At 41.0% G+C, this 13,043-nt stretch overlaps 1 protein-coding gene across 8 annotated transcripts in view; it reads right to left on the bottom strand.

Annotated features, from left to right (window-relative positions):
- The window catches only part of MLLT10 (MLLT10 histone lysine methyltransferase DOT1L cofactor), a 222,898-nt gene that overhangs the window by 162,826 nt on the left and 47,029 nt on the right, over positions 1–13,043 (bottom strand). For 6 of the 8 annotated variants that reach the window (XM_073334203.1, XM_073334205.1, XM_073334208.1 and 3 more), the window contains exon 5: positions 124–233. The exons of the other annotated variants lie outside the window; for them this stretch is intronic. In XM_073334203.1, coding sequence (XP_073190304.1) covers positions 124–233 — 110 coding nt within the window. The remainder of the gene's footprint in view (positions 1–123; positions 234–13,043) is intronic. 8 annotated transcript variants of the gene reach the window in all.

The raw sequence follows: 13,043 nt of genomic DNA, 5'->3' as shown, positions 1-13,043 counted from the left end.
GTACCAGTTATATGCTTGACTTTAAAATTATATTTTAACACGCTTAAAACTAACGATCACAGTTTTTTTAAATAATGAAGTCACATACAGAGACATAAGCCATAAACACACACATAATTATACCTTATTATAACGATCATGAGGAACAGACTGCAACACGATAGGTTCCATTGTAGAAACATTTGCAAACTGCACCTCGGGAATGTACAGGGCACAAACCACATGAGCCCAACCTACAAAAAGTTATAATTGCATTTTATTTTTAATGCCTTTTAAAAACTCAAAGGATATTTCAATTACAGCAAAGAGAACCTTTCACATCATGTTTTGCCATGGACTGTTTTAATTATTTAGAACATTGCAGATTTAAGTTACTTTAAAAAAAAAGATTCACCACCATATCATAGCATGCAAAGGTAGGATTGGCTGCAATACATTTTCAAGAGTCTATTGTCTCAAACTCTAGAGAATTTAGACATAATACTGATGGAATGGTAAAGGTAATGATTTATCCAAACAAATCCTAATTCACTGATGGAAGAAGAGATGATTCTTTAGGATTCTTTAAACCAACAAGTTCAACATTTAAAATAAACTGCACAAATTCCTTAAATTTTGAAACAATTTGTGCAAAGAAATATTTTATGAAAAATCTAGTATTTATGTGAGCTTTCTTATCCATGTAATCTTTCTTTTGCATATTGGGTTATTTTCTTTATTTTCTCTTAAGCTCACTAGATGAATTTTATTTTGACTACTACATTCATGGGTTCAGTTAGTTAATAACCATTCTGCCCCAAAGGGTTCTCGTCCCATAATCCTTTCACCACAGTAAGAACGAATTACTGTTTGATCAGTCTCCTCTCTTGTTAGCTCCAATATGTAAATCCCATATTTTCATTTCATCTTCATATTGATAGTCTCACTTAAAAACATCAGCATGGGCTCATTAATAAATATTTTGTCACTTACCACCTTTTAGTAGATCTTGAACAATATTTCAAAGGGGAAAAAAAACCTGTTTGTCTCACTTTCCTAGCAATTTGCACAGATTCCTGACCTAGAAAGGAGCCCACCTAATTCTAGGTTTTCTTTTGTTCCGAAGGGAATCAACAGTTTGTGCCAGCTGAAGAACAGAGTTTATCGTATTTGCTGCTGTTTCATCGCAGACACTCAACTTGAAAGTTACTTTGCTATTCAAGAATGCACCATATTCTACCTTGAATTGTTTTACATACAAACTACTAGGCAGTTAATCTGAAAGAACCACTTATTAATATAAAAAGAGTTCTGTACATTACAAAAGTAAAAATATTCAGTTCAGAGGTGCTGCAACTCAAAAGAAACTTTTGTGTGTCTAATCATTTAGGCTGTATCTTATACTTCCACAGAACAGAAATTATCTGAATGGTGCACAGTGCAGTATTTTGTCACAAGACTAGCAATATATGTGGAATTCTTCTTAAAAATAAATTGCATCATCCTATAGTCACACTGCTAACTATGTGCCCTAAATATTCACATTCATTTCAAATAATGGAAAATTAGATATTTTGAGTAGAATGAGCTGTTGCTTTTTCCCCCAGACATCAAAAAATTACCTCTGTATTGATGTAAAATTACAGCTCCAATGTAATTAAGAGAATCTTCCAAAATATTTTAAAACTTACAATATTCAGTCTTAAGTTTCCCAACTTCATAATATCAAAACTGCAGCATCTTGACTCCCAAACATAGCTGTTCTAACAAGTTAGCATCAATTTATAATAGTCAGTATTACTAACTCTCTAGACTGGTATTAAAATGAGTGGAACATATCACAGAATGCAGGTTTTGCTTTCCGAACAGTTCTCTTTATGATTAGAAAAACAAACTGTACACAAGACTGCTTCTTAGTTCTCTAATGATCTCAGACTGATGGTGATTCTTAACTTTTTTTAAACTAAACTGATGTTTTTCTCAGTATATGCTGGTATAATACTTTAATCTGTGTCGAAAATTCAAAACTCGATCAGGTAATGGTTACAAGTCAGCAACATTCGTTGACTGGCAAGCTTTGGCATACCATATTAATATTTTGTTCTTCAGTTACTTGTTCTATTTTACTGTTTTCTCCACCTGGCTTTTCGTAGAACTCTTCACATACACTACTCTCCTTTTTTACAGATAGTCATTTTGTAAATTGCTAACTTGATTTCTTTTAAAAACAAACCCTGAAGTCTAATTCATAAAGCATTGCAAACAACAACTTTGGAGGACCCACACAGACCTGCCCCTTTCTATCCATCCTTCTGGCTGAAAACATAGCAGCTAATGGGAATGTGACTCCAGGAAATAAAAGTATACAAGGGCTTTGCTAAGGCTTTAGGCTTCCTGCCACTACAGTATTAAAAACACACTTACAGCAACAGTATTAGAAGTGAGTATGTTCCACTTGAAGTATCATACTAATAATTTTCCTATCTGGAAAAGTGTTCAATACAGTAAAAATGTCACTAATCTGAAAAAAGAAAAGGAGCACTTGTGGCACCTTAGAGACTAACCAATTTATTTGAGCATAAGCTTTCATGAGCTACAACTCACTTCATCGGATGCATACTATGGAAAGTGTAGAAGATCTTTTATACAAACAAAGCATGAAAAAATACCACCCCCCACCCCACTCTCCTGCTGGCAATAGCTTATCTAAAGTGATCACTCTCCTTACAATGACAGGTTTCAGAGTAACAGCCGTGTTAGTCTGTATTCGCAAAAAAGAAAAGGAGTACTTGTGGCACCTTAGAGACTAACCAATTTATTTGAGCATGAGCTTTCGTGAGCTACAGCTCACTTCATCGGATGCATGCCGTGGAAACTGCAGCAGACTTTATTTATACACAGAGAATATGAAAAAATACCTCCTCCCACCCCACTATCCTGCTGGTAATAGCTTATCTAAAGTGATCATCAGGTGGGCCATTTCCAGCACAAATCCAGGTTCTCTCACCCTCCACCCCCCCACACAAATTCACTCTCCTGCTGGTGATAGCCCATCCAAAGTGACAACTCTTTACACAATGTGCATGATAATAAAGTTGGGCCATTTCCTGCACAAATCCAGGTTCTCTCACCCCCTCACCCCCCTCCCAAAAACCACACACACAAACTCACTATCCTGCTGGTAATAGCTCATCCAAAGTGACCATTCTCCCTACAATGTGCATAATTAAGGTGGGCCATTTCCAGCACAAATCCAGGTTCTCTCACATCCCCCCCACCCCCATACACACACAAACTCACTCTCCTGCTGGTAATAGCTCATCCAAACTGACCACTCTCCAAGTTTAAATCCAAGTTAAACCAGAACATCTGGGGGGGGGGGGGGGGGAAACAAGAGGAAATAGGCTACCTTGCATAATGACTTAGCCACTCCCAGTCTCTATTTAAGCCTAAATTAATAGTATCCAATTTGCAAATGAATTCCAATTCAGCAGTTTCTCGCTGGAGTCTGGATTTGAAGTTTTTTTGTTTTAAGATAGCGACCTTCATGTCTGTGATTGCGTGACCAGAGAGACTGAAGTGTTCTCCGACTGGTTTATGAATGTTATAATTCTTGACATCTGATTTGTGTCCATTTATTCTTTTACGTAGAGACTGTCCAGTTTGACCAATGTACATGGCAGAGGGGCATTGCTGGCACATGATGGCATATATCACATTGGTGGATGTGCAGGTGAACGAGCCTCTGATAGTGTGGCTGATGTTATTAGGCCCTGTGATGGTGTCCCCTGAATAGATATGTGGGCACAGTTGGCAACGGGCTTTGTTGCAAGGATAAGTTCCTGGGTTAGTGGTTCTGTTGTGTGGTATGTGGTTGTTGGTGAGTATTTGCTTCAGGTTGCGGGGCTGTCTGTAGGCAAGGACTGGCCTGTCTCCCAAGATTTGTGAGAGTGTTGGGTCATCCTTTAGGATAGGTTGTAGATCCTTAATAATGCGTTGGAGGGGTTTTAGTTGGGGGCTGAAGGTGACGGCTAGTGGCGTTCTGTTATTTTCTTTGTTAGGCCTGTCCTGTAGTAGGTAACTTCTGGGAACTCTTCTGGCTCTATCAATCTGTTTCTTTACTTCTGCAGGTGGGTATTGTAGTTGTAAGAAAGCTTGACAGAGATCTTGTAGGTGTTTGTCTCTGTCTGAGGGGTTGGAGCAAATGCGGTTGTATTGCAGAGCTTGGCTGTAGACGATGGATCGTGTGGTGTGGTCAGGGTGAAAGCTGAAGGCATGCAGGTAGGAATAGCGGTCAGTAGGTTTCCGGTATAGGGTGATGTTTATGTGACCATTGTTTATTAGCACTGTAGTGTCCAGGAAGTGGATCTCTTGTGTGGACTGGACCAGGCTGAGGTTGATGGTGGGATGGAAATTGTTGAAATCATGGTGGAATTCCTCAAGGGCTTCTTTTCCATGGGTCCAGATGATGAAGATGTCATCAATATAGCGCAAGTAGAGTAGGGGCTTTAGGGGACGAGAGCTGAGGAAGCGTTGTTCTAAATCAGCCATAAAAATGTTGGCATACTGTGGGGCCATGCGGGTACCCATAGCAGTGCCGCTGATCTGAAGGTATACATTGTCCTCAAATGTGAAATAGTTATGGGTAAGCACAAAGTCACAAAGTTCAGCCACCAGATTAGCCGTGACATTATCGGGGATAGTGTTCCTGACGGCTTGTAGTCCATCTTTGTGTGGAATGTTGGTGTAGAGGGCTTCTACATCCATAGCGGCCAGGATGGTATCATCAGGAAGATCACCGATGGATTGAAGTTTCCTTAGGAAGTCAGTGGTGTCTCGAAGGTAGCTGGGAGTGCTGGTAGCGTAGGGCCTGAGGAGGGAGTCTACATAGCCAGATAATCCTGCTGTCAGGGTGCCAATGCCTGAGATGATGGGGCGCCCAGGATTTCCAGGTTTATGGATCTTGGGTAGTAGATAGAATATCCCAGGTCGGGGTTCCAGGGGTGTGTCTGTGCGGATTTGATCTTGTGCTTTTTCAGGAAGTTTCTTGAGCAAATGCTGTAGTTGCTTTTGGTAACTCTCAGTGGGATCATAGGGTAATGACTTGTAGAAACTCCTGTTGGAGAGCTGCCGAGCAGCCTCTTGTTCATATTCCGACCTATTCATGACGACAACAGCACCTCGTTTGTCAGCCTTTTTGATTATGATGTCAGAGTTGTTTCTGAGGCTGTGGATGGCATTGTGTTCTGCACGGCTGAGGTTATGGGGCAAGTGATGCTGCTTTTCCACAATTTCAGCCCGTGCACGTCGGCGGAAGCACTCTATGTAGAAGTCCAGTCTGCTGTTTCGACCTTCAGGAGGAGTCCACCTAGAATCCCTCTTTCTGTAGTGTTGGTTGGGAGGTCTCTGTGGATTAGTATGTTGTTCAGAGGTATTTTGGAAATATTCCTTGAGTCGGAGACGTCGAAAATAGGATTCTAGGTCGCCACAGAACTGTATCATGTTCGTGGGGGTGGAGGGGCAGAAGGAAAGGCCCCGAGACAGAACAGCTGCTTCTGCTGGGCTGAGATTATAGTTGGATAGGTTAACAATATTGCTAGGTGGGTTGAGGGAACCATTGCTGTGGCCCCTTGTAGCATGTAGTAGTTTAGAAAGTTTAGTGTCCTTTTTCTTTTGTAGAGAAGCAAAGTGTGCGTTGTAAATGGCTTGTCTAGTTTTAGTAAAATCCAGCCACGAGGAAGTTCGTGTGGAAGGTTGGTTTTTTATGAGAGTATCCATTTTTGAGAGCTCATTCTTAATCTTTCCCTGTTTGCTGTAGAGGATGTTGATCAGGTGATTCCGCAGTTTCTTTGAGAGCGTGTGGCACAAGCTGTCAGCATAGTCTGTGTGGTATGTAGATTGTAATGGATTTTTTACCTTCAGTCCTTTTGGTACGATGTCCATCTGTTTGCATTTGGAAAGGAAGATGATGTCTGTCTGTATCTGTACAAGCTTTTTCATGCAGTTGATAGATTTCCACTCCATACGGCTAAACGCAGTGCCTTGCATAATGACAGGTTTCAGAGTAACAGCCGTGTTAGTCTGTATTCGCAAAAAGAAAAGGAGTACTTGTGGCACCTTAGAGACTAACCAATTTATTTGAGCATGAGCTTTCGTGAGCTACAGCTCACTTCATCGGATGCATGCCGTGGAAACTGCAGCAGACTTTATTTATACACAGAGAATATGAAAAAATACCTCCTCCCACCCCACTGTCCTGCTGGTAATAGCAGTGATCACTTTAGATAAGCCATTGCCAGCAGGAGAGTGGGGTAGGGGGAGGTATTTTTTCATGCTTTGTGTGTATAAAAGATCTTCTACACTTTCCACAGTATGCATCCGATGAAATGAGCTGTAGCTCACGAAAGCTTATGCTCAAATAAATTGGTTAGTCTCTAAGGTGCCACAAGTACTCCTTTTCTTTTTGCGAATACAGTCTAACACGGCTGTTACTCTGAAACTAATCTGAAAAATCCACTAACGCTGTAGGATGGCAACAGAGAGAAGCTCAGCACCTGCTTCCGAATTTCTTACATCAGTTATTAGCAGGCAAAATACAATTTTTTATTGGCTACAGACTGTGGAATTATCCAATTCCTATTTACAGTAACTAATCTACAGAATATCCGAGACACTGAAAAAATATCCTCTCTTTTTATAAAACGTCTGACTAAAATGAAGTATCTTAACGCTTTCATGAGTGAGGAATTTCCACTGCAAATCCACGGTGTCAGTTTCAAGGTCTTCTAATTACAGCCAAGCTGAGTTTTTCACTGAATGCTGCTCTATACTGGACCTTCACTACAAAGAACAGTGAGGCCCAGGACCAATAATTGCCTATAGTTAAAGTCTATTTATTCTGGTTTATACAATATAAATATACAAGATCAACATATAATAATAATTTTTTTTTAAATTAGCACAATAGAGACCTCTGGGAGACCCCTTCCCCAAAGGAGGAATAAGACACATCTTCTGTGAGACACTCAAGCTGGAGCATCTAAGGCTTCCTCATGAAATATTATGGAGAAGGGGGTTCTTAGTGCTCAATGCCTCCCAGACAGGTAGATGGGGGAGAAAGGGTTCCTGCCTACATCTCCCTCTGGGAACACTGCTATGTTGCCATCTTCTCTGCTAGTATCTTGGTAGTGGGGGTGGGGAGGGAGTCATTGGCTCCTGTCATGCCTGTCCCATATATAAATACAGGATTAAGGGAGGTGTAAGACAAACTGCTTCCAGCTGCAGAGCGCCCTAGAAAGACTTCCCATGCCATATACATTTGTGGCCGTGAGTGCGCCCTTGAGGGATCTTTGACAGTTGACATAACATGATGCGAGGTTTATTCCTGCTTTGGAACAGCAGCCCTTGGGAGCTCCTAACAGACAATTGCCCAAAATAAATATACTTTTAATTTGTTTCTAAAACGATACTTACCTTTGGCAATTACTAGCCCATACTTTCTTTATTATATAAGGTTCTGATCAGAAAGACTATAGCTGCCCTTTGTCTTCAGTGCTAGCCTTTTAAGAAACACTATCAACAGCCATCATCACAACTACCAGTTTGTCAACCACTACCGGAGCCAGACAGAACCACAATAGACTTTTCAGATTTTTCTAAGCTACAGGGGTAAATATCCAGTCACGTTTTCATGTTCTCCTACTTTTCCCTTCTTGTATTGATTTTTGTATTTTTTCTAAAATTGAAAAAACCAACTCAGATTTCTAGTCTTATTTCCAAAGAAAAGTCTGGAAGGCTTTAAAACAAAATGTTATTTTTAGGTTGCTTTAAAAGTAGTTTTCCTTCTCTGACAAGAAACCCAGTATTGCTAACCCAAAGCATTTCAGAAAGCATAAGTCAGGCACGAAAAAATCATTATATTAGTTTAAAAATAATGAGATTAAAAAAAGATGGGTTCTTTTTATTTGCCTTATGATTTTTAGTGTCTAGAATTCAATATTTTTAATCTTTTCTTCACAACTTGGCTAATTCATTTAAAATTCCTGGGTGCAAGTTATTTGGTCCCATAGGACCATACACATTTAACTTTCTTAGTATCTGTTTAACATCATGCTTACTTATTGTGGGATTAGAAATTTCATTATCACTGTCAGATATGACTACATGATCCATCTTTTCTAAATGTTTGGTGCTCAGGGTGAGAGTGGGGATGTGGGGGTGCAAGAGTCAGGGCATAGGGTGTGGGGGAACTGGGTATGTGTGGGGGGTGCCGGAGTCAGGGCTTGGGTTGAGTGGGCGGGGGATCAGGGCAGAGGGCTGGGTGTATATGAGGAGGGTGCAGGGGTCAGCGCATGGGGGGGGGGCTGGGTATGTGTGGGGGGTGTTGGAGTCAGGGCTGGGGTTGTGGGGGGTGCAGGGGTCAGGACACGGGGCTGGGGTGTGTGTGAGAGGAGGGTTCAGGGGTGAGGGCAGAGGGCTGGAGGTGTGGGGGTGCTCCCAGCCCCCTGCCCTGAGTGGCTCATGGCAGAGGGCTGGAGGGGATATGCCCTGATTCCACCCCCTTCCCCAAGGTCCCCGGAACAGAGCGCGCTGTGGCTCCACTTTTACCTCTCCCGCTCCCTAGCAAGGGCCATCAGCTGATCGGCCACAGGGAGGGAGCGGAGGAGGGGCAGGAACCCAGCACGCCAGGAGAAGAGGCTGGGGGAGGGGGAAGCTTGCCTGCCCTGCAAGGAGAGAGTGTGGGCAGGGGACGGAAAAGAGCGGGCCGGGCCAGGTAGGATTTTTAGTGGCGTGCTGCTGTCTGCACAGATCCAGCAGACAGCAGCGTGCCATTAAATATTGACTCGCGTGCCATCTTAGGCAGGCGTGCCATAGGTTGCCAACCCCTGTACTACAGAAAACTATATTGTGACATTGTTTTTCTAAATACTTTTTAGAAATACATGCTTCAGTATCTACAGCCAGTTAAACGACCTGTTGGCTCTCTAAAAGGGGTAGGCATCTTCATATTTCTCAGCAGGATGATCTTAGGCAGAGCTAAAAACCATGTTTTTGTTCAAAAGCACTGAAAATGAGATAAAACTTTTGAAACTAATTGGTTATTTTAGTAGCTGATTTGAAAAGTTAAGGTTTTCTCAGTCCTCTAAAAATGAAGTGATATGTACATGATAAACATTCAGGTTTAACAATAGCAAAATGAAATGTGTTTAAATTAGGGCTGTCGTTTAATCACAGTTAACTCATGCGATTAACTCAAAACAATTAACTGAGATTAAAAAAATTAATCGCGATTAATCACACTGTTAAACAACAGAATACCAATTTGAAATGTATGAAATATTTTTGGATGTTTTTCTACATTTTCAAATATATTCATTTCTATTACAAAGTGTACAGTGCTCACTTTACGTTATTTTTATTACAAATATTTGCACTGTAAAAATGATAAAAATGTATTTCAATTCACCTCATACAAGTACTGTAGTGCAATCTCTTTATCGTGGACGTGTAACTTACAAATGTAGATTTTTTTTGTTACATAACTGCACTCTAAAACAAAACAATGCAAAACTTTAGAGACTACAAGTCCACTTAGTCCTACTTCTTGTTCAGCCAATCACTAAGATAAACTAGTTTGTTTATATTTACGGGAGATACCGTTGGCTGCTTCTTATTTACAATGTCACCTGAAAGTGAGAATAGGCATTCACATGGCACTTCTGTAGCCAATGTTGCAAGGTACTTACGTGCCAGATATGCTAAACATTCATATGCCCCTTCATGCTTCAGCCACCATGCCAGAGGACAGGCTTCCATGCTGATAATGCTCATTAAAAAAATCATCAGTTAATTAAATTTGTGACTGAACTCCTTGTATGTCTCCTGTTCTGTGTTACTCCCTTTCTGCCATATATTTTATGTTATAGCAGTCTCAGATGTGACCCAGCACATGTTCGTTTTAAGAACACTTTTACAGCAAATTTGACAAAATGCAAAGAAGGTACCAATCTGAGATATCTGAGGATAGATACAGCACTCAACCCAAGGTTTAAGAATCTGAAGTGCCTTCCAAAATCTGAGAGGGATGAGGTGTGGAGCATGCTTTCAGATGTCTTAGAAGAGCAACACTCTGATGCAGAAACTACAGAACCCAAACCACCAAAAAAAGAAAATCAACCTTCTGCTGATGGCATTTGACTCAGATGATGAAAATGAACATGCGTCGATCCACTCTGCTCTGGATCGTTATCGAGTGGAACCTGTCATCAGCATGGATGCATATCCTCTAGAATGGTGATTTAAGCATGAAGGGACATATGAATCTTTAGCATATCTGTCACGTAAATATCCTGTGATGCCGACTACAACAATGCCATGCGAACATCTGTTCTCACTTTCAGGTGACACTGTAAACAAGAAACAGGCAGCAAATTGTAACCAAACTTGTTTGTCTGAGCAATTGGCTGAAGTAGGACTGAGTGGACTTGTAGGCTCTAAAGTTTTAAATAGTTTTATTTTTCAATGCAATTATTTTTTGTACATAATTCTACATTTGTAAGTTCAATTTTCATGATAAAAAGACTGCACTACAGAACTTGTATTAGGTGAATTGAAAAATACGATTTCTTTTGTATTTTTACAGTGCAAACATTTGTAATCAAAAATATAAAGTGAGCATGTACACTTTGTATTCTGTGTTATAACTGAAATCAATATATTTGAAAACATAGAAAACATCAAAAAATATTTAAATACATGATAGTCTATTATTGTTTGACAGTGCAATTAATCACGATTAATATTTTTAATCGCTTGACATCCCTAGTTTAAAAGTTATTTTTAAAGTATATTTAAACTGATTTTCAGTGTTTCTACAAATATGGTAGTGCATACTCTTGCATTCCTACTTTGCGTCAAATTGTCAAGACAGAAGCTTCCTGCTTGATTACAGTTTTTTTCCTTGTTTACTTTTTTAAATTAGATAATAGAATAACCTAATCAGTAACAACTGAATTTCTTGCACTGGATTTTTTTAATCAACGTATTTTACTTTCATTATAACTATTACTAACAGAACATATTATTATACTATTTAGCAAAAGTTGTAAAGATGAACTTAGCAACCAGAATGAAAATCAGTTAAAAGCACTCTGCATCTCACCTTTGGGCTGAGACTAGAGACAGGGGAAGGGCAAAGAATGAAAAATTGTATTCTTCTTCATATTTTGAGGCTGAGGCACACCTTTCACATCAGAAGGAAAGATTTGTTTTAATGGTATATCCTTGGAATTTTAATTTCAGAGAGCTCTGGGAAGAATAGGAGATAGTGACCTATCAGAACACTAGGCAAGGACTTCATAATATTCTGTAATGTACAGCTATTGACAAAGTGCTTCCTATCCAGTGTTCTCTCTAATTTTTTACACCCATGTGCAGAATGAATTTTGTTATGTGTACCAATATGGAAGCGATGTGTGCTGTGGATGGGGCTGAGAGGCTTGGACTGTGGGAGGGTGCTCAGGGCTGGGGGTGCGGGCTCTGAGATGCAGGCTGCCCGGGGCTTCAGCAGGGAGAGGTGCCTCTCCCTGGCCGCGGCAGCTCCAGAGGGTCTGGGCTTGGCTGGGGAGAGCAGTGGCAGAAGTCTCAATCCAAAAATTGCAAGAAATAGTTTCTGAAATCTTATGTGATGGAGGAGACAAAGTTTTCTTCTGGTGTTGACCCACATGGCCATAGGTGCTGGAGCACCCACGGGGAAAAAATGGTGGGGCAGCCCCCCATTAGCTCCCCCGCATCCCCCTAGTGTTTGCCGCCCGCCTGCAGGCCCTGCTGATCAGCGCCTCCCCCTCCCTCCCAGAGCCTCCCACCCACCATGATCAGCTGTTTCGCGGCATGCAGAAGACTTTGGGAGGGTGGGAAAGAGCGAGGTGAGGCACGCTGGGGGGAGAGGGTGGAATGGGGTGGGAAGAGGCGGGGCAGGGGTGGAGCAGGGGTGGGAAGAGGTGTGTAGAGCCTTGGAGGAAGGGGTGGAGCCTCGGGCAGAGCCGGGCATCAAGCCACCGCCTCCCCTCCCAGCACATTAGAAAGTCGGGGCCTGTGCACATGGCATCTTATAGCCTTGGCTGCAGACACAAGGGTGATGGTAAGATGTATGTGTGGGTCAACTGACACAGCTATAAATTATTCAGGTTCCAGCACATGATGCACATGCGCACCAATGTTTGGAATCCATATAGGGACCATCACTCAAAGAAGAAACACAAATCTGAATGAACAGAACTGTTCTCAAACTTGTTAAATGTGGATTGTTTGCATCTAGTAACAAAGTCTAGCATTTCTTACTAAGGAATTTTCACATTATTTTGCAGATAAATTCACTTAGAATTTGGATTGAGCTGTATGTCACAATGATAAAGTTAGGTCGAAAAAGAGTCTTCTGTGCTGGAGTTTTTGTCAATTTTGCTTACTGAACTTCTGGGAGTACTAAGAGATTTGCAAACTGTCACTTGTGAATTAGAATGGTGAAAGCCAACAGCGAGGTACGGAGGCACATTATTGTAATTGTCTGCCCACTTCTTTTAACCATTTTTTAAACAAATCTTTGGTCAAGAAACATTATTTAATTTACTGTCAACATCTCAAACCCTCCTTTCCTTTCCAAGAAAAATAATTAAGGCTGTACAGATGACATTTCGATAATTCCTGGAGTATTCAGCTTTCCTTGACCCCAGTCAATTTGCTTAATGTTAAGCTTAAGTATAACAAGGAGACTGCATCCATTGTTTTGGTTGATCTCCTTCTGGGGTGGATGAAGATAGCGGGCATATGATAATTCTTTAGATCTTTCTGCCACCTTCAGTGCTGTTGAAAATAAGGTGTTGTTGACATACCAGCTGACCCTATCAGGAGTAGACAGAGTAATTCAAGTGCCTCCATTTCTTTCCAAAAGATGCCAGAATGTAATATTGGACAATAGCTCATCTGCCCAGATGACTCTCTCATTCAGGGTTTCTCAGACTCCCATTGTCACCCATCCTATTCAATGTTTATGAGGCCCCATATAGTTC

The sequence above is a fragment of the Lepidochelys kempii genome, chromosome 2 (genome assembly GCF_965140265.1).
Source record: "Lepidochelys kempii isolate rLepKem1 chromosome 2, rLepKem1.hap2, whole genome shotgun sequence".
In the NCBI taxonomy this organism is placed as follows: Eukaryota; Metazoa; Chordata; order Testudines; family Cheloniidae; genus Lepidochelys; species Lepidochelys kempii.
Note: the sequence above shows the minus strand (reverse complement) of the source record. Positions and strands in the feature narration are given on the sequence as shown.